Source organism: Pipistrellus kuhlii, unplaced genomic scaffold (assembly GCF_014108245.1).
Source record: "Pipistrellus kuhlii isolate mPipKuh1 unplaced genomic scaffold, mPipKuh1.p scaffold_m20_p_21, whole genome shotgun sequence".
Classification (NCBI taxonomy): Eukaryota; Metazoa; Chordata; class Mammalia; order Chiroptera; family Vespertilionidae; genus Pipistrellus; species Pipistrellus kuhlii.
Genome location: NW_023425520.1, coordinates 6,674,682 through 6,697,231, shown reverse-complemented (window position 1 = coordinate 6,697,231; position 22,550 = coordinate 6,674,682). Strand labels below are relative to the sequence as shown.

Here is a 22,550-nt window from a genome sequence, read left to right as displayed (position 1 = left end):
AGGCAATGGTATATTACACAGAACAGCTAGAGAATTAGAATATTCAAAATGCATGGTATTTCCAATGAATGGAATATGAGTTCCAGGAAAAGAGAGTTTAGATGGACTAGAGTAGGGGGATGACATATTAAGGGGGAAATGGACATTTGTAAGGATGGGAGGGTTTATATAGGCAAAGAGAAGTTTCAGCGATGGGAAACTCATGTGCAAAGGTCCAGAGGGTGAGGTGAGCAGGTGGCAATGCATTTGGGTAGACCTAGACCAGTAGTTAGTTTAGATGACATAGGCACAGGAAGAAGGGAAACCAAAAAACAGCTTAAAAGCCCTGTATGGTACCAAGAGTAATCAAATTCATAGAGATGGAAAGTTGAATGATGGTTTTAGAGGTTGAGGGTAGGGAGAATGGTAGTTATTGTTTAATGGGTACAGAATTTCTGTTTTGCAAGGTGAAAAGAGTTCTAAAGATGGGCTGAACAACAAAATGTGAGTGTGTTTAATACTATTAAACTATACACTTAGAAATGGTTTAAGATAACAAATTGTGTTATATTCTCCCATATATCAAATTTTACCATAATTTGGAAAAAAGCTTTGATTGGGAGTTCGGACTTGATTTGACAAGTTATAAAATGACATTGAGGCTCATGCAAGAAAAAATAACTCAAAAGTTCTTTCTTAGGATATATGAGTGTGGTTGATATAAAGACTGATTTAGGTGTGTGTGGTGGGGTGGGGGTGGGGCGAGGATCAGGGACGGCAGCCAAGGAGACCTAGAGAAACTGAAACCAGGATATTATACTTTGAAAGAGAAAATGGGGGTATAAAGAAAGAAATATATAAACCACGAAAATACATCAGATATATTATGACTTTCTAATAATATCATTTTATAGTTTATTCTCTTCTTTGGACTCAGCCTCTATTCTGGTCTGAGTATCATTGTCTGTTTAGATGTCAATGAGGAGTAGATGGAAGAGGGCTGGAGGAGATGGCCACAGAAGGGGGTGTAAATACAGGATGGAAGAAGTCTAGATGGGGCCTTTGGAGCACTAATGTGTATGGATCAGGAGGGGTGTGTGAAGGAGAATAAGCAGAAGTAGTCAGTGAGGTAGGAGAATATCAGGATCATGTGCGGTCCCTCAAGTCTGGTGAGGAATGGGTCTCACTCCAGGACGCTTTCTACATATAGAGCTCCAGCACCTCTATTTTCCCTGGCATGGATGACAGGTTAGGTCTGAGAGGAGATGAGTAAGACTAATACCAATCATGATGCAACTAATCCTCAACTCTCTTCTGGAGTAACAAATAATCTCTATACTCAGTGGGTCTACAGACATCTGGAGCCAAGTGGTATGTGTACATGCATATATATCTATGTGTGTGTGCAAGCATGTGTGTGTATATACATGTGTTAACTTCCTCTGAAAATAGGGGTTCTCACCCTTGCCTTCACTTTAAATCACTGATGCCCAGGATGGACCCTGACCAAATAGATTTAAATCTCTAAAGGTAGGACCCAGGTATCAGTGTAATCATCAGTGTTTGTTGAACAAACATCAGCTCCAAATTATGTTCAAGTCACAAAATCAATCATATCAGTATGCCTCTAACAGCTCAGTTCTAGAAGTGGGAGGAGAATAGGTACTTGTAGATTATGATAATTAGGTTGAGTTCCATAAGAGATGTAAAAGCAAAATGGGTTGTTGGAGCACTGAGCAGGGAGTAGTTGACTTTGGGGAACCGTTGAAGGCTGTTCAGAGGAGGTGACAATAGAGTGACATTTCAAAAGCAAAGTAGGAACTTACCAGGCAGAAGAGTTTGTGGAAACAGAGTGCCTGGTAAAAGAGGAGTCCACATAACCATGAAAATAGAAGATGTTATGCTACATGTAAAATTCAAAGAATCATAGAGATAAGGAGACATTGAAGATCATCTGGTAAAACTCCCTCTTTTGCAGTTGAGAAAAGTGAGGTTCAGGGAGAAATGAATTGCCCACAATTGTCCATTATATTCCAGGTGGAGTCAGAACAAGGACCCAGGTGTCTTCCCATCCCACTTGCAGGGTCTCTTATTTAGCATACTAGAGCCCGGTGCACACAAAAAAAACCATGCACTGTGTGTGTGTGTGGGGGGGTAATCCCTCAGCCCAGCCTGCCCCTCTACAGTCCAGAAGCCCTCAGGGGGTGTTCTACTGATGGCTTCCCTCTGTGGGAGGTGACCAGGCTGATCAGGGGAAAGTGCTGCCTCCATCATCCCACTGCTGCTGCCACTGCCGGCCTTCGCAGCTGCCAAGGTGTTTTCATCAACAGGAAGTCCAGTCCCTTCACCATGAAAAAAATGACAAACATTTTCAAGATGTCTCTTCCATAGGATATGACCTTCCTTTTCTTTCTTTCTTTCTTCTTTCTTTCTTTCTTTCTTCCTTTCTTTCTTTCTTTCTTTCTTTCTTTCTTTCTTTCTTTCTTTCTTTCTTTCTTTCTTTCTTCTTTCTCACTTGAGTGTATTTTTCCATTGATTTTTACAGAATGAGAAAAGACAGAGAGAAACATCAATGTGAAAGGGACACTTCGATTGGTTGCTTCCTGCATGATCCCTTATCTGGGCCCCGGCCAGGGAGGAGCCTGCAACCTAGGTACATGCCCTTGACCAGAATTGAACCCAGACTCTGCGGTCCACAGGCCGAGGCTCTATCCACTGAGCCAAACCAGCTAGGGCAGCGTATGACATTTCTTAGCCCCTCTTGCAGAAGACCTTCATTTTTACCTCCAGGAGTGAGGTGGAAAAACCCCAGATCACCTTCTTGGATTCTTATTATGCAAGCTACCAAGAATACTGCAAATGGCATACCAGGAGCTTAGCCAATGAATGATCAGAAAAGGTGTTTCCTCTGCAGCTCACCCACAGAGGCAGGACTGGCAGGCCCTCTTCTCTCTGGGCCTGTGCTAACTGAGAGAGAGAGAGAGAGAGAGAGAGAGAGAGAGAGAGAGAGAGAGAGAGAGAGAGAAAGAGATTTGACAATATATATATTGTGTTTTCAAAGAACTCTCTTTTCCTAACGAGTCATTAATGACTATGAAATAAATAGCCCTTGAGCACACACACTAGGCTCAGCACTGTGCTCTGTGCTGGGGATACTGCAGATAGTTCTTGCTTCCTCAGTGTCACATGTCACGATGTGACACTGAGGTGGACTGCTCATGCTCTAGAGTAGGGGTGTCGAACTCAATCAGAGAAGGGGCCAAAATCTAAAATCCAGCTTAAATCGCGGGCCGAATGGTTTACTGAACAGTCATAAACTGTCATTGTGATGGAAGCGCAGCAGAGTGCAGTGATGACAGCGTGGTGCGGGCCACATTGCAAGGCCTGGCGGGACGGATTTGGCCCGCGGGCCTTGTGTTTGACACATGTGCTCTAGAGTCACACCGCCTGCACGCAAAGCTTAACTTGTCTCTAAACAGTTTGCAAATCTTGGGTGACATAAACTCTTAGTTTCTCACATATCAAATGGGCTATCTACCTCTCAGAGCTGTGGTGAGGATAGTAATAGAAACAGTGGTGTGCTGGTAAAACATTAACAACCAGGTCTCTAGGTTCAAGGTGAGGGTGGGGGAAACATTGGTTTGTAGCATTTGCTGGTTTCCATGGTGCAGATATTCTCCCCATGGCTCATTTCAAGCTATCAATATGACATCAGCCAGCTCACAAAATTCCTGAAAATTTAACACCCGGCACTCATAAGTCAGCCTAGAACACCTCTGCATGGAAGACATTTGGGATAGAGAGCAATTAGATCTTATTATTCAAAATGTGTTTATTATTCATATTATTCTTGTTATTTCTATTAGTCTTAACATCATGGAGACTGATGACTGAGAAGTTACTGGTGCTATGAGGATTAAAAGTTGTATAGGATGCTGTGGATATATGCCAGGGAAGTCGAACCTTCTTGAACTGAGATGACAGTCCAAACACAGAAAACAGTACATGCAAAGGTCCTGGGGTAGAAAAGAATGTGGGATATAGTTGATGGCCACTATGAACAGGGCAGAGAGAATGAGTTAAAGAGAAGTTGGTTTCAAGCTGGAAGCGAGGGTTTGGGCTGCTTGTTTGGTCCTACCCCTAATGCACACTAAGGATGTTTTCAATCTGTATGAAAACACGAGGAGACACTGGAGTATTTTAAAGCTGGGGAATCTGTGATCAGATTTGCCTTTTTAAAGATTATTCTGGCTGCAGTGTAGAGAATGGTGTGGAAGTCAGGGAGGATTCAGGGAGGTCAGTTGGAGGCCAGTGTGGTGGCCTCGGTCAGAAATGATGGCAGCTTGGACCAGCATGCTGGTCGTGGGGACAAGCTGAAGTGGATGAAATTTAGGAGGTAGCATTGACGGGACTTGATGATTGATTGGATAGGGTAAAGGTTGGGGAAAGGAGGGGAGGGGAAGACTCTCAGGTTTCAGGTTTGAAAAATTGGGTGGGTATAGTTTAGAAAGTGACTTTTAAAAAGGTATAAAGTGCTAAAGGGAGTTCAGGGGAAGGACAAAATTCTTCCAGCTGGCAGGGAGGTGGGGAGATTTAATATTGTAAAGATGTCAATTAGTGAATACATTTCACACAATGCCAATCAAAGTACCCACAAAATGTTTGGGGAAACTTTACAAAAGTTCACCAAGGTGCTAAAATAGAACCTCTCATTTTGAAAAATGAGAGGGCTTTGCCCTACCAGACATTAAAACCGATGTTAAGTTTCAGTTAAAAATTAAAAGAATACGGGACTTTGCAAGAACATAAAGAAATGTCACGCAACAGAAGAGGACAGTTAGAAATAAATAAATAGGTTGTAGCCCTGGCTGGGCGGCTCAATTGATTGGTGAGTTTGATTCCCTCTCAGGGCACATTCCTAGGTTTTGGGTTTGGGCATGTGCGGGAGGCAACCAATCGATGTTTCTCTCTCATATTGATGTTTCTTCTCTCTTTCTATCTCGTTCCCTCCCTCCCTTCCTTTCTCTCTAAAAATCAATAAAAGCATATCCTCCTGTGAGGATTTAAATAAATAAATAGTTTGTGTATACATGGATGATGTAAATACTTAAGTATCTGTATAGGTGAGGAGCCATCTCATGTCCACGTGGAATGTTCAGCAAATGGTGTTGGGCAAACTGGTCAAGCATTGAAAAACAGATACCTAATTTCATATCATAACCGAAACATATGTGAATTAAATAATTTCAACAAAAAAATGTAGACATTTCAAACAATTATTATAAACTTGAGCCCTGCCAATCTTGTATAGAAACCATCAATCATAAAGTTGTCATTACAAAAAAGGAAACTTTAAGTAAAAAAGGAACAAATTAGGAAACTATTTGTTATATATGACATATGGTTTTACATATAAAAAGATTCAATCATTTGTTCAGAGAAAGTTTATTTTATGCCTACTGTTTTTCAATCACTATGTTGTATATGCATTGTGGATAAAGGGGTGAATGTTAGCTATCTTATAAATTAAGGAGAAAAAGAAAAATACCTTAAATTAAGAGCTAGCAAAGGATATCAGAAGTTATGTCAGAAAGGAATACAATTAAGCAACAACGTATTTTTAAAATATCCCAACCACATTAGTAATCAAATAAATGCAAATTAAGCAACTACATGATAACAGTTTTCCCCTAGCAAGTTGCCAAATATTTTTTTAACAAATAAAAATTCCCATGTTGGCAAAATTAGGAGTGGAAACTTTTTAACACTACCGTAGGGTAGTGACTCCAGGAGAGTACCCTTTTGGCATGAACCTTAAAAATGTATGTGCCCTTTGACCTTACATTCTACTTTCAGGAACAAATACTAAGGAAACAAACGAGTCTTCCTGAAGGCTGTTTACTGAAGCACAGATTATAGTAGTGAAGAATTGAAAGCATCCTTAGTGTTCTTTAGGGGACTTATTAAATAAATAATAGAACATCATTTCACTGAAACACTTTTGGACATTAAAAGTAAAGCTGTGGATGGATATTTAGTTACATGAAAGATGTCTATGATATAGGTGTGTGTGTGTGTGTGTGTGTGTGTGTGTGTGTGTTTTAAAAAATCTTAAAAACTGTATATATAGCAGGGTCCAATTCTTATATATAGGAAGAAATAGTTGTGTAAAAACCCAAGAAGGGTATGGAAGCCTGTATACCAGGATGTTAACAGTAATGGGCTTTGGATATTGGCATTATTTACTTTTTTCCCCCATTTTGCTTACTTATACAATTGAGCCTTGAACAAGGTGGGGGTTAGGGACGCAGACCCTAACACTGTTGAAAATCTGCATAAAACTTCTGACTCACCAAAACTTTAGTCACCTCTCAGTACCCGTGATTCCAGGACAACTGTGGATACCAAACATCCAGGATGCTCAAGCCCCTTATGTAAAACTAGAGGCCCAGTGCATGAATTCATGCATGGGTTGGGTCTCTTGGCCTGGCTGGCAAACAGAGCTGATGGGAGTGCTGCACTGTAGTGGGGAGGGACTGAGGAAGGTTGGCCCCAGAAGCAAACTAACCAATGGGCAATTCCACAAGGAATCAGGCTCCCTCCTGTCTGGGTCTGGGGTGCAGGTGAACCAGATTTGGGGCTGTCAGTGCACATCCAGCTGGTTATCCGGTAGTTCTGGTCATTCCAGTCATTCGGTCATAATGATTGCTTAGACATTTATATGTATATATAGATGACATAGAACAATGTATACAGCTGGTCCTCTGCACCCACCAATTCCCAGCCAGATACAAAGAACACATTTTCAGCCAGGGAAGTAGTGGGGCTTCTTCCAGAAGACAGCTTTGGGAAGGAAAGACCTGAGGGGCAGTTAGGGGTGAGAAGCGTGGGAGACAATAGCATGTTCTCTCACAATCAGGGAAGAAAACAGAAATACACTGTTCAGGATGGCTCTGAAGGCTGCCACTGTCTCTAAAATCTTCCACCTTGAGGTTGTTGGGCTGAATGCAGCGCAGGCTGGTGGAGACAAGTGGCTGATGTTGTCCATCGAGGGATTCAGACTCCACAGGAGATGGATTGGTGGCTTCTTGTCTTGCCTGCCCAACAAGCAGCCACTGATGTGGAAAGCTAATTTACAACCTGTTGTGGATCTTAGTCCAGCGGCGAGATAGGCAGTGACTTCTCAGCTGACTGAAGATGGGGGCTGTTCTACTCAGAGCTGAGGCCTACCCCAGCGAACCTGGAGAGCCATAGCCTCTTCCCTGGGAGATGACAGACAGAGGCCTCTCAGGGCTCCAGGCAGCCTGGCCTCCTGAGCCCCCCCTTTCCCCCCATCTGACCTCTTGGGAGATCAATGCCCCTGAGCTCACATCCAGTGCTTAGCTACAGAATAGTGCATCAGAGACCACCCTGGGCCCAGGCAAATTCTCAGCTCTGGTGGGGAGGTGGGAAATAGAATCTAGATTCCAGAGGAAAATAACTTAAAGCCTGGATCACTGCAGTGGGAACAGAGTTAGCAGGAGGGCAGGGGGTTTGGGTGGAGGGTTTGAGGGGGGTTAAGCGGAGACAACTGGACTCAGAAAGAGACCTGCTTTTAGATGCTAGCCAGGCCATTGATGGCTTGTTTTTTGTCAAGTCCCCTCACCTCTCCGAGCCTCTTTTTCTTCCTCTGCCAAGCTCTGATACTAATCAAACTATTACCCAGAGGTGTTTCCCTATGAGAATCATGCTTGGCCCTATTCCAGAGATACCGAATCATACTCTCCTGGGGGGCTCCAGAATCTGTATTTCAAACAAAGAAATGAGTTTGGGAAACTTGAACCCTGCTCACCAGGCTGGTGTAGAGATGTTCTGGCATGTAGAGTGCTCTGCAATATGGGGAAGTTCTGGTGAGACTGAGTCATTGTACCATGAACACAACAGGATTTAGTGTTAGGTGGAACTTCCTAGAAGGAGACTCGAAAAGTAGGAGGTGGGTAAAGAGCCTCTGAAGTACCTCCTCTTCTTCCGCCCCAACCTTACCACAAACATCCTAAGTCCATGGTCCAAACATTGGTGGTTTCTGTATCCAAGGACATACACCATAATAAACCCAAGCCTATTAGATGTAACCTCCAGGTATAATGAGCCAAAATGCAGTAATCAGCTCCCCATGGTTGTTGCTGCCAAGAACAGCATAAACAACATCAGGGCTCTGAAAAACAACATATTTTCTTCAGACACCTGACTGCAGGTCTGTTTTCCTCCAAGCATGATTTGCTAAGTGCAGCTTACTGCTACAGAATTGGAGATCCACGGGAGAACATGGCTCAACAGGCAGGGGCCAGTTGCCTCTGGCTGGGGCTTAGGGGCAGAAGGTTCTCTCCTCCCCTCACAGACTCTTCCACCGAGAACGGGCAGTGCAGAAAATAGTCCTGCTAGGGACACCAAATGGGGCCATGGTTACTGGCTGGGCTGGGACTTCTCGGCTGCTTGAGAGACGGTAGAGCACGACTTTTGGAGGTGGCATTGCCTTGTCTATAATTGTGAAATCTGCACCTTCCTCCACAGAGACCTGTGCAAAGTCGCACTGCCTGAGCTGATGGATGGCAGGTCACTGAGGATGTGTGTGTCCATGGGCACAGTTGCTCCTATGGTTCTTTGCAGAATCTGGGCAAACCATTTATCTGCTGGTTAAGAAATCTCCCACCAGTCCTGTCATTAGACTGAACTAGGAAGGCCCAAACTGGTGACAGTAACTCAGTAATCACATCTGTCATCTTTTAAGCATGTAGGGCCAGGACTCATGAGTTCCGGTAATCACCACCTTCCCCCCATCATGCTGGTTCTATTGGTATCTTAACTTTACGGATGCTACTCCTACTGCCCAAGGTCACCACGCTAGGTCCAGTTCTAGCTGTCTTCTTCCAAAATTGCACTCTTAACCATGAACCTGTGCTGCTTACCAATACCATGCAAACAGTAGAAGAAACTATGCCAAAGCCATGTGTTTGGCTTCATGTGGTTTGGCTTCATACTTGCAAATGCCAATGGCCTGGGCTCCCTGGCCGCTACTCTGCGGAACTGCACAGGAGACGGGCCTGGCGAGGGAGCTGAGGGGCGCAAGGGATGCTTCATGTTGTCCTGGTCTCGGATCGCAGAGTGGGAGCCTACTAAGGGCTTCACATTCCTTAGAGATTGCCCTGTCCATGGATAACTGGAGCTACAGAAGGCAAAAGAGTACAGATTTCACTTTGTTACTAAACTTGGGGCAGACAAGAGTGATGACACCATTCAGAGGCCTGTGTTTGCATCCCAACTTTCTGGCAAATCCCTTAAATATTCTTTGCCTAAATTTTCTAACCTAAAACAGGAACATGTTTATTTTATGAGGAGATGAAATTATAGAGCTATGCATATGTGTGTATATAAATAGAAGCAGAATTCACCACTGTGACTCGTTGGCAGAGGAACACAGTTTCAGGCAAGTTCTAGGTGGCTTCCTCCCTCACTGATGTCTGATCATGGCGGGGGGTGGGGGGGTTAGGGGAGGGTGGTGAGGGGGCCTTTTTGCATGTCTTTTCTGTAAAAGGTGAATTCTTTTTTGTTTTTTGTTTGTTTTAATCCTCACCCAAGGATATTTTTCCCATTGATTTTTAGAGAGAGTGGAAGAGAGAGGGAAAAACAGAGGGAAATATCGATGTGACAGAAACATATCAAGTGGTTGCCTCCTGCACATGCCCTGACCAGAGCCTGGTCTGGGGAGGAGCCTGCAACCGAGATACCTGCCCTTGACTGGAATAGAACCCAGGATTCTTTGGTCTGCAGGCCGATGCTTTATTTACCGAGCCAAACCTACTAAGTTTGAATTCTATTTGAAAGGCCTGCCACATGGTGCCCTTATATATCTGGGTCTAGGTTAGAAAGCAGATTTTTGTTTGTTTTGTTTTTTAAATTTATTTTTAAATCACAGTTGATGCACAATATACCTAGTGGTTAGATGTTTCTATACCTTTTGAAGTGATCCATCCAATAAGTCTAGTACTCATCTGACAACATAGACAATTATTACCCTATTATCGACTCTATCTCCTATGCAGTACTTACTGTGTTTCCCCAAAAATAAGACATCCTCCGAAAATAAGACCTACTTACAGGTTTCGTTCTGAGTGAAATATAAGGCATCCCCCGAAAATAAGGCCCCCCTAGGCTCTGTCTCAGAATGAAAATTAATTTACCGTAAACTTTGTGAAACCTAAACTGCAAGAAGTTGTGACTTGGGTGAAGAATTCATGGGAGAAAATCACTGACAGTTGCATTGCAAATGCACTGCGAGCAGGCTACCTTGACAAGAAGTGCTCATTTAAAGACAGTGCTATTGCTAAACATGAGAGATTTGGTCCACTGATTCTGAAAGAAATGGAGTCACAAGAAATTCACCAGGAAATTCAGGAATTGGATTGTTTTGATGACGTGATTGTCATTGAATAAATGAGTAAATTCTTGATACTGTAGGATTCACAGATTGTCTGGTTTGTGTTGACAACTACCGTACTACCGTACCGTATACAGGTGATAAATTTCCTTTATTTTCATTTAACAATAAATGTGTACCGTATTCTTCTTCATGGAAAAGTAAGACATCCCCTGAAAAGAAGAGCTAGTGCATCTTTGGGAGCAAAAATTAATATAAGACACTGTCTTATTTTCAGGGAAACAGGGTAGAAATCAGGGTTTGAAGGTGCCCTAAAAGGCCAGCGCAGCCTGAGAACTTTGGATCTGAGGTGGGTAAAGGGAAGCGAGTTTTCAAGGGAGGACGAAGCAGCAGAGGAGACCCGAGACCCGCCAGCCCAGCGGCCAGGTGCACCCAGAGGACCTGCTTCCAAGGCATGCGGCTGAGCTTAGAGTCTAAGCCTTAGACGTTGGCAAATACCCTGGCCAGTCCAGGCACCCCGAGAAACCAAAGAACTCCATAACCCCTCCCACTGAACACCTCTCATCTTTCCCTTTAGCACAAACAAATGCATTTAACTACCCGCCCCCCTTTTCATTATGAGGAGAAAGTGTTAATCAAAGAGAAAATGGCCAAGAACGGCAGGGCAGCAGTTGGGAGGAGAAATGAGAGGCCTAGATTTTTTCCAATCCCCTGAACAGCCTCACCCCCAGGGTTCGGCGTGAGGTGTGGGGTCCCTCTTTCATAAAGCTGCACGAAACAGATGTGCAAGCTGATGGGAAATGTTAATGGCCCATCTACCTCACATTACCCCTTTTCTTTATACCGTTATCCTGGAACACAGTCCATTTAAGATACGAATCTGAATTTTAGTTAAAAATGCCCAATTCAGACATCAAAATCTGGCCCGAGTACAACTGTTCCCTGTTCACAGTGGAAACAGGTTGAGCCAATGGCCCTCCTGGTAGCCAGTATTTTCCTGGAGCCGCCTCCACCCCAGCTCTGGTGAAATCCAGATCTGCCAGTCAGCTGAGTCTGAGGAGTGATATCTCCGTTGGTGGCCCCAGAATAGGGGCTGCTGTTTCACCGGAGCCGTCTCAGCCCCTTAATGGCCCGGTGTTCTCAGTTATAATATTCTAAATACACATTACGGAGCGCACGAGCATATTCATAACTGCTCCGTTGTGGCATTTAGATTTATCCTTGAAATTTATCTTTAATTTTTACAGTTGTCTCCTTAACCATGTATATTACTCCCTTCTTCAAACAACCTGTCTTGCTGCTGCAGTGTTTTCTGGAAACCGAGGCGTAATTAAATATTAAATTAATATTTCATTTAAAATTAAATATCAAAGGCTTCTGTCTAATCTTTCACTTGTGCATGGCTGTTCTTGCCTCGTGTTCTTGGTCCTGTACCCACCTCTTAATTATGCGTTCCCATATTATCTTTGTCCTTTTCTTTCTTTAATTGGTGACACTGAACTGTTGCTACCTAGAAATGAACAGATGTAGGAAGATTTTTTAATGTATCAAAGGTTACAGACAACTTTATCCAACAGCTTAATGACTTCAGCCCCACCCATCTCCACTCCACAAAGAAGAATTTCACTGCATCAAGCAAATAACGGTCTTGGAATCACATAACGCAACAACTTCCAAGGGATTTTAGAGGCCATTTAGCCCGATATTTTGTCTTTGCAAAGAAATGAAGCAAAGTTCCCCTGGCCTGGTCATAGGTCAGGGTCTAGAACTAAAACAGAGCCCAGGCCGTGCTGACTTTATCTCCACCACACCATCAAATGCCATATATATATATTCTCCCAAGTCATATATATATATATATATATATATATATATATATATATATATATATATGACTTGGGAGAATTAAAATGTTAATTGAATGTAGCCTTTAACATTTTTTTTAATTCATTTCAGAGAGGAAGGGAGAGGGAGAGAGAGATAGAAACACCAATGATGAGAGAGAATCATTGGTCAGCTGCCTCCTACACATATCCTACTGGGCATGTGCCCTCAATGGAAATGGAACCGTGACCTCTTGGTTTATAGATAAACGCTCAACTGCTGAGACTCGCCAGGCGGGTGAATGTAGCATTTGAATGTTGGACACATGAAGAGTAGGGAAGGGTGTTTTTTTACACCTCCCAGTCCTGACAGCATTGACATCTTTGTCCACACAGAAAGGTGTTCCTATGGGTTTTCTCCTCTGCTTGCATGTCAATGTCATCTTCTGATTTGGTGCTTATGAGGCAGTCACAGATTTTAGCTTTTTTAAGCAAGCTTCCCTCCCTCCCCATTGCTTTCTTAATCCTTAGAGAAGGCTATGATTTAGCGTGGGACTGGAGAGATCCCATAATTCTGTGGGCTAGAGTCCTCAGGAGACACTGAGCCCTGTGCACTTCCAATAAGAGTGAGGACCCCTTGCTGCAGATGAATGCACATGTGTACACACATACATCTAGGCTCAATCTTTCTAGATTTTTATGGGTCTCTTGATGGCCAGCCACAAACTCCGCGGCAACTCTATGCTCCAGTTGGAGGCTGGTTAAGAAAACTGAATCCTAGGTCCACATCCCAGATTGGCAGCCAAGTGAGCAGCCCATCAGTTTAGTTGTCTCCTCTCAAATTTCTGAAAAAGAACTCCATCAGTCCTAGATGTTGCCATCTTGATGATCAGTACTCTTATTGCTCAAGGGTATAAGTACGTCCTGCCTGCAGTGCAAATGCTGTCTTTGTCGGGGTTGACCAGGACTCTAACAATGAGTCCCCTTTCCACATTTCCCAGTGCCCCCTATATTTTGGGGAAACAAGAAGTGAAGACAAGAGCTGGAGTAAGCATTATGTGTTATCTGTGCTCCCTCTTAAGGAAATGAAAAATAACATATAGGATTTATACCTACATCCCACCAGCCCTTCTTTGGGAAAATTAATATTGAGTGCCAGCCAGCTTTTATGATTATTTTTAAATGAGTGGTTCCCAGTAGATATTTTTAGTTAAGTACTATTTACTTATCAAAGAAACTCTTCACACATAGTCTATTTGTTGGGTCCAAGATATGTAAGTAACCTTATATCTTATACCCACAATCAAATGAGAAATGACACGTAAGATCCAGGCTCTCAGGAGAAATATTATGAAATCTCAAGGTATTGATGAAAGTTTTTCCAAGGCTGATCCAAATGGGATTTAGATTCCGTGGCAGTTGAAATGTGTATTATTAAACTCCTTAAGCAAACCCGAATGACTCCCAGTGGAGGATTAAGACATTCTATGTATAGCAAAGACGAAATTCTCATGTCTGAGTTTTCTCTATTGAATTCCCCCTTGATTACCTCCTGTAATATTTAACTTCATTCCATGCCATAATTATTTAATAAAAGGTAAATATAAATTATATTTCGGTGGGGATGTGACCTTTTACCTTAATGTTATGTTACTGAAGAAAGACATAGATAAATAGAGCCTATAGATTGAAGTGTATTTTTAATTTACTCTGTTTTTGCCTTGCCAGCATTTCTCTGTGTCCCTGTCAGCCAAGAGGTGGGCAGGTCCTCACAGCCCCCGCATGCCACGTGGTGTGAGAGGTTGTAAATTCACTCTGATGATGGCGGTTAATGATCTGGTTGGCCATTAGAGACCATCTTGGTGCTGGTCTTGGGCACTCAGTAGCTAATTGAGGTTTACTTGCCTCACACCAGACCTGGAAAGAGAGAACACCAGGGAGGTGGCGGTTGGGGGGAGCAGAATCAAGATGAGGTTGAATCCATAGGATACAAAAACAACTGGCCAGTTGGGAAGTCAGTTTAAGTAAAACTTACTGTCCAACCTCGAGGTGAACACTTGAAACATCAACTGACTTTTCCTTTTATGGTTTGGTGTTGACTAAACAGTTTTGACTTCTGATTAAACATGCATTTGATTAAATGGCAGTGTGTGTGTGTGTGTGTGTGTGTGTGTGTACACACGTGTGGCTATTCTCTGTCCATATAGGTGACAGTGTGTTTTATTGCAGTGTTTTTCATCTTGGATACACACATAACCCATACCACAGCTCGCGCCTATGAAGTCTGGCAGAACCCACCAAACTAAACCAAACAAAATAAAACAAAACACTCAGCCTAAGAAACAGAGGGGTGTGCCTAATCCACACATTCGGTTTAAAACGAACTGCTGACCCAGTGTGGTCAAGATAGTCTTCTATTTCTGATTTAAGTGGGGGATGGGGAGGGTTGAGCAAGACAAACCAGACCTCCCCCCATGCTCTCTCTAATAGGAGAGAGCAGTGGGTACAAATGTGGGGTAAGTTCTATGAAAGGGAACCCGGCCTCTCCATTCCACTTCTGCGTACCAATGAGAGCCCAGCTTTAGAGAAACCCTCTGCGGGCAGAGAAAGGACTGAGGAACAAGAGGAGTGAAGCCCTGGTGGCCGCTAGAGCTCCAGCGAGAGGGGTGAGGCCAAGCCCGGGAGAGCAGCCATGCAAGTGGGAAGGAAGGGACAAGGGCAGTAATGGAGAGAGCGGGTGGCCTAAGGGGAGCTGGGGGAGGGAGGGCTAGATTTTCTACTGTGTGGTCAGTCCCTTACTTTATGGTGAGCACATGGTGAGGACACCCATATCCATAATTTGCGTTCTCTCCCTATAGGAAATCAGCACCTTAGGTAACGAAACGGTGCCTGTTTGACAAGAGACCAGGCAGTGATTGATTTAGACATTTTGTCACCACGTCTGTTCACCCTGCAGCACGGGGCAGTTGTTTGTGCTTACTGGTTGATCCCAAATGGGGCCTCGTCCCACAGTGGCAGGGGAGTCAGGCACCCAGGCTCCCTCTCCAGCTCTGCGGGGCTTTATGGGAGCTGAGGAGGAAGCATGGGGGTGTAGGCGTGGGGGACAGGAAACAGTGGGTGGCACGGCCACTTTGCAACACTTTCCCAGCTCTGGTCCAGTAGTTGAGTACAGAGGGGTGGCCTTTGGCCCAGGGGCTGCCGGAGCGCCTGGCTGGGGCTTGGAACAACACCTTCAGCTGCACAGCAGGGAAAGTTAGGAGCACGGGCCTTGAGAACCTGGGATACAGATCCCACCTCCACTGCCTGGCACTGCATTTAAAATGGGGATGCAATCCACGTCATGAGGTTGTCATGAGGGTAAATGAGCTAATGTGTGTAAAAGACTTGGTATAGGGCGGGTACCATGGTAAACCTTTGGTAAATTCTAACCGTGGTAATAACGGTATTTATGATTGAATATTATTGCCACTAAAAATACTGTCATTAAAGAAAAAGACTGCAGAAATTGCTGTTTTTTTATAATGCTAAGTGGTGAAAACACGTTTACAGAATGATTCCGATTACACACCCAGGTCTTCTCGCATGTGTTTCTGGGGAAGATGGCAATGAGAATGCAAATATAGAGGAGGATATTTTTGATAAAACATAACAATAAGGGGAGTAGTATTCAGGTTTGAAGATAGGTTGTATGATCAGCATGCCGGAAGTACATGCCACAGCGCTGGTGGTGCCCACAGGGCTGTGTCGGCGGATGTGTGAAAACTGACTCACCCTTCGCCTCCGGGAAAAGGAGAGCAGGGCCTGGAAGTGACAGAGTAAGAAGGCCTAACCAAGCCTCCTGGGTCTCTGCTGTCCCCACCTCAAGCCAGGGACGAGAGCAGAGACTGGGAGAGTAGACTCAACAAGCTGCCCAGAGAAGTTACCCTTTATGCGTGCGGAAGACAGAAACTTTCTTATTTCAAGGGCTCAGACAGATTTCAACTATTATTTTTACTGATACAAACTGACTGTGGGAGAATGGAATCAATGAAGAACACAAGAGTGGAAAGGTTATGGTATCACAAAAGTACTGGACATACCCTAGCCAATTTGGCTCAGTTGATAGAGCATCTGCCTGTGGACTTAGGGTCCCAGGTTCGATTCCGGTCAAGGGCATGTACCTTGGTTGCAGGCACATCCCCAGTGGAGGGTGTGCAGGAGGCAGCTGATCGATGTTTCTCTTCCATCGATGTTTCTAGCTCTCTTTCCCTCTCCCTTCTTCTCTGTGGAAAATTAATAAAATGTATTTAAAAAAAAAAAAGTACTGGGCAGCAGAACTGCAGTGAAACACAGAGTATTTAACTTATTGTTAATATGACTATGAAGCTTAATGTAAATATGAAAATTAATGTCTAAAAGATACTGACCATCCAAAGTTTAATAACAATAATATTAGCTAACAAAAAGACACAAAAAATAAAGAGAATGAGGTCAGGAAATTAAAGATAACAAAAATCTTTACATACAAAGGGGCTCAACAGACTCAAGTAATTAGAAAAAATAAAATATTTTTTAAGAACTCTAAAGGTATTGGTTTAAATTAAAATAGAATGTGTATCTTCCTAATCACTAGAGAAAAAATATATATGAAAAAACTATCAGAAAGACAGGGAAATGTGGAAGGATAAATTTAGTAGCATTTATGTATAAAACTAGGAGCCCAGCGCACAAAATTTCAGGTTCCCACCCTTCCCTGACTCCAGAACCTCTCAACCCAGAGCTCCAGCATGCATGGCCCAGCCCCCCACCCCTCTGGCCTTCTTTGCTGCTGCAAGCCCCGCCCTCAGTCCCTACAGTTGCCTTGGGCTGGTCCCGCCTTCTCTGGGTGCCTCCCCACTTCTACCCTGTCTCCAGATACAGGTGGGCAGCAGGGTACTCTGAATGCGAGCCCTGGGTGGCAAAGGACTGGTGAGGGGGGCACTACAGGCTGCCACCCCAGACACCACTGGATAGTCCTGCCTCCTCTGGGAGCCTCCCTGCTTCTGCCCCATCTCTGGAGCAACACCCACTCACGCACCTATGCGCAGGCAACCTCCTGTGATCGGTTGTGACATTGCCAAGTAACAGACAATTTGCATATTCCTCTATTATTATATAGGATGTGTTACATAATGTGATCAAAAGATGTATTAAATATGCCAAAACCGGTTTGGCTCAGAGGATAGAACGTAGGTCTGTGGACTGAAAGGTCCCAGATTTGATTCTGGTCAAGGACATGAACATTAGTTGTGAGCACACTCCCCTGGTGGGGGGTGTGCAGGAGGCAACTAGTCGATGTATCTCTCTCATCGATGTATCTCTCTCATCGATGTTTCTAGCTCTCTATCCTTCTCCCTTCCTCTCTGTGAAAAATCAATAAAAAAATTTTTTTAAAGATGTATTAAATAATACAGTTGAATCATTAGCCACAGAACACAAATTAATATATATTAATTCATAAAACACTTAATAAATTCCAAAACACAGATATTCTCTAAGCCAGCTTTTTAAAACCCAATCCAATTAACTAGAATAAATAATTAACAATTTCATACCTAACAACCTAGAAATTTAAGGTATTCTCTGAGAAACAAAAGGAAGATAAAATTAGAAATATGGCTATTAGGAAAGTTACAACAAAGAGATGGGGGAGAATCAGAAATAGAGGATTTGAATTTTACACCAATTATTATTGTAGAACCAATGCTAGAACATTTAAAATATTGATGACATGCATGATTTTCCTAAAAAAAAAAAAAAATACAATGGTAACGAGATACCAAGAAATTCGCAAGCTGATGGACAATTTACCGAGAATCCCTTGGGCTTGTGTTATCTTGAGTGGGAGGATTCTAGGGGACATCCAAGTGGAAATTTCCAGACCGTGGTTGGAATAGATGGGCTGAATCTCAGGCAAGTGATCTGCACTGGACATAAAGATTTATGGTAGTCAGCATGTGGCTTGACCTGGAAAGCCTAGGGCACTGATGAGGCTTGAGAAGGAGTTGTGTAGCTGAGCCGAAGACTGTCTTGGCAACTGTGGTGAAGAGCATCCCATCTGCAAGACACTGAGGAAGAGCAGTCATGTAAGCAGGCCGAGGTAGCATCGCTACATACGTAGAGTGACACTGGGCAGTGAGTATTGGGAAAGCCCTTGGGTTGCAGTATTTCCAGGGTCAAATGCTAGTTTGAGTTTAAGATAAGAATGTAAAAGTGCCTCTTGGTTTGGCTAAAATGTTATTCGGTGACTGACAGAGCAATTTCACTGGGGTTCTTCAAACTTTTGGTCAACAAGTAATATCCATGCTATAAAGTTTTATGGAGCATACGATAAAATATAGAAAGCTTTTCAATTTACTGTTCAAAGCTGGTATAAAATAAAAATCAATCAGAGGCTGGATAGCATCACGAGCACAATCTCAGTTATTGATATAGACACGAATTCCCAGCAACAATAATAATAACTGACATTTGTTGACAATATGTGTCAGGCACCATTCTCAGTAATTTAATTGATATAATATTCACACCAATAGTCTTAGGAAAATATTAACAAATTGAATCCAGAAATATATTAAATAAATTATATACCACACTCATGAATAAACATTTAATTGAGGAAATATCAGGAGAACATTATATGATTGTAACTTTCTGAAATTTCAGTAAGTTCTGATAAAATCTTTTATCAAAGCATGCTAACTAATATCTGTCTTAAATAATCAATACCACATTTGGTGGTGAAACATTAGTGTCATTTAGAGGACAGCAAGCAAAAATATCCACCCTATCCTGGTTTTTAGACACTATTTGGGAAGTTTTAGACAACACAAGAATGGGATTAAAATAATTAAATGGGCCGAAACTTGTTTGGCTCAGTGGTACAGCGTCGGTCTGCGGACTGAAAGGTCCTGGGTTCGATTCCGGTCAAGGGCATGTACATTGGTTGCAGGCACATCCTCGGTGGGGGGTGTGCAGGAGGCGGCTGGTTGATGTTTCTCATCAACGTTTCTTGCTCTCTATCTCTCTCCCTTCCTCTCTGTAAAAAAAATCAATAAAATATATATTTTTAAAAAATTAAAAAAAATAAAATAATTAAATGAGATCAATATGTCCATCAATAGGAGACAAAATGGTTACAACATATAGATGCTATTAATGTACAAGTTAAGAATGAAAAAAAGTAATGTACAAGTTAAGAATGAAAAATAACAGATAGCTACAATTAGTTAAGTTCTTTTACATGCCAAGGACTGTGCTAAGGCATCATACAAATTGTTTCATTTAATTTTGATGGCAAACTCGTAAGATAAATTATAAACAGAAGTTCACCAAAATTAATGGTCACGATCTGAAGCTGATTCACTTTTTGAAAAATATGTTTTTTTCATTTATTTTAGAGAAGAAGGGAGAGGGAGAGAGACATAGAAATATCAAAGATGGGAGAGAATCATTGGATGGCTGCCTCCTAAACACTGGGGATTGAGCTTGCAACCCAGGCATGTGCCCTGACCAGGAATCAGACCATAACCTCCTGGTTTACAGGTAGATGCTCAACCACTGAGCCACCACAGCTGGGCGTAGAGCTGATTCTATTAGTGACTGTACCACATATTGCCACACTACTCTCATAGACACTGCCTGCACAGACATATAAAAACCTAAAGTGCTTTTAGGTTCTAGGAAAACTGTTAGCAATTGTGGTTGAGAGGGTAATCATACTCATAATAAAAAACAACAAAAAGTGAAATACATAGCAAAAAGCAAGAGTGAGCAACAAAAAACTTACTACCTATATGATAAACAATGCACATTTCATTGTTGGTCCTAAAAAAGAACTCTTATATGTTTGAATATGTAAACACAAGCACACATAGTGTGTGTGTGTGTGTGTGTGTGTGTGTGTGTGTGTGTACTTGCCAGATTTGGAGTTGGGATGGTCTATGATCTACATATAAAATCTAAGAACACATTGAGATATATTATTGTAACATAGTGACAGTCAGAGTGTTAAAAATATTAATTTAAAAGTGTTTTTACAAGTAAAAAAAAGAGACTAATCCCCAATAGAAAAGAGAGCAGAAATTATTAATAAGTAGTTCATAAGAGAAGAAATTAAAATCAAGTACAGAAAAAAAATTTCAACTTCACTGATAAATAAAAAAATGTAAGTTAAAATGATGACATGCATTGCTGAAGAGAGTATAAATTTTTAGTCTTCTGAGGAGTGATTAACATTATGTGTGAAAGCCCTTAATATAATGATGAATTTTGGTCAAGTAATTCTAATTCTTGAAATTTTCCAATTGAAATAATTAAAGCTATGTGCAAAGAATAATTATTGCTCTGATTTTTATAATAGTGAGAAATTAGGATCAGGTTAAATGCAAACACTAGGAAACTATTTAAATAAATTATAGACTATATAGTGAAAATACACAGGGATATTAAATAATGTTATAAAATATTATTTAATAACCTGGGGAAAAGTTTGCTATATTGTTAAATGGATAAAAGTAGGTTATGTACCAGTGTGAATAGTGTGTCTCTGAATAATTTTAAGTATGTGTGTGTTAAATCTGGAAGGATATAAGCAACCTACATCATTTCTAAACTGATGCGGTTATGAGAGATTTTATTTTTACTTCGATACTCAAAATTGTTTGTGTTTTTAAATAAGAGCTGTGGTTTTGCTGGAGTAATAGCAACAAATACTCATAAAACATATGCAGAAAGGGAGGTTAAAAAGGAACTGTGTTTACTGCTGCCTAAGGGGAGTGCAGGAGATTAATGCTTTATTTTTGGTATCTTTTTTCTTTATTTGTATTATACATTAATTTCAATACCACAAAATTTAAACCACCAAACTTTAAACTTAAAGAAAGAAGGGAAGAAGTGTAAAGGAATCTACTTCAAAAACTGTAGCATATGCCCTAACTGATTTGGCTCAGTGAAGAGTGTCAACCTGCGGACTGAAGGGTCCCAGGTTTGATTCTGGTCAAGGGCATGTACCTTGGTTGCAGGCACATCCCCTGTGGGGAGTGTGCAGGAGGCAGCTGATCGATGTTTCTCTCTCATCGATGTTTCTAACTCTCTATCCCTCTCCCTTCCTCATTTGTTGTCTTCAGAAACTGTGGAAGAGTTTATTGTGTAATATTTCTGATTATGTAAGACTGAGCAGAAGATTACAAGTGTGTGCACTCAAGGCCTAAGTTATAAAGTAATTTTAATAATTCTGAAATTTTGCAATCTCATTCTTATGAAAAAAAAAGCACTAAATTAACATTAACTCCAAAGATATGCGTGAATTAACCAATGTCAATAACAAAAAATCTTTAACTGATTGTATCATTATGTATCAATTCTTAGACAGGTAGTATCAGAACCTTTCTATGACTTACAGAAGACTTAATGAGAAGTTTGTTTTGTGGAGAGGATTCATACCGAATAAAAAGAGGACTTTTCTATTTCAGCATTAAATGAACCCACCATAGACTATGGCTTCCAGAGGCTGCAGAAAGTCATCCCCAGGCATCCTGGAGATCCAGAGAGATTAGCGAAGGTAAAACACTTCGGAAATTAACATGTGAAAGCCGTCTTGTAGGATTTCAGCAAATTTAGATAAATACAGTCCCTTAAATCCCTCTAAAATTAAGTTAGGTCTTGAAATTTGGCTAAGCTTTAGATACAAGATGCACATAAAATATTTACTAACGGTGAAATAGAATATGATTAATCTCTGAGGAAATATGAAATCTGAAAACTTGGGCCTATAAAACAGATACACTGTGAATATTCAGCTTATAAAACACTGCCAACTTGATGAAAATAAATAATGGTGTAATTGCTTAAAACTGTAATTTCTCACTCCTTTGTATTTAAATATAATTTTATTTACGCATAATTACAGGGACACATTAGTCCTCAATCAAGTATTCACTGAGGACTTACTATGCATACAGGCATTTAATAAAGTGAAAAACACCTCCATCTATAATTTATATGAAGTTTTAAATGAATTTGCTTATGAAAATCTATCCCACTATTTTAGCTTTCTTTTTTAAAATACATCAATTTATTAGGTATTCAATAAACGTGGAATTAATACATTTTAACATTTATGTTTGCATTTTAAGCATACACACATTATATAGTATGCTATGCTCTGTTTTCTCTACAGTGCGTAAAATTTAAGTACCACAGTTGCTTCTACATCATACTTTTATTTCCAGTTGGAAAAATCCCCAGCCCCACTATTAAATTAGGTGATATCTGGAAAGTAGGTTAATAGCAATTTAAAAGGCTGTTAAAAACAG

The 22,550-nt window shown here is 41.6% G+C and overlaps 1 protein-coding gene across 1 annotated transcript in view; it reads left to right on the top strand.

Annotated features, from left to right (window-relative positions):
* Positions 1-22,550, top strand: part of EBF2 (EBF transcription factor 2) — a 202,513-nt gene that overhangs the window by 160,176 nt on the left and 19,787 nt on the right. The window contains exon 11 of the mRNA XM_036450395.2: positions 21,708-21,796. Coding sequence (XP_036306288.1) covers positions 21,708-21,796 — 89 coding nt within the window. The remainder of the gene's footprint in view (positions 1-21,707; positions 21,797-22,550) is intronic.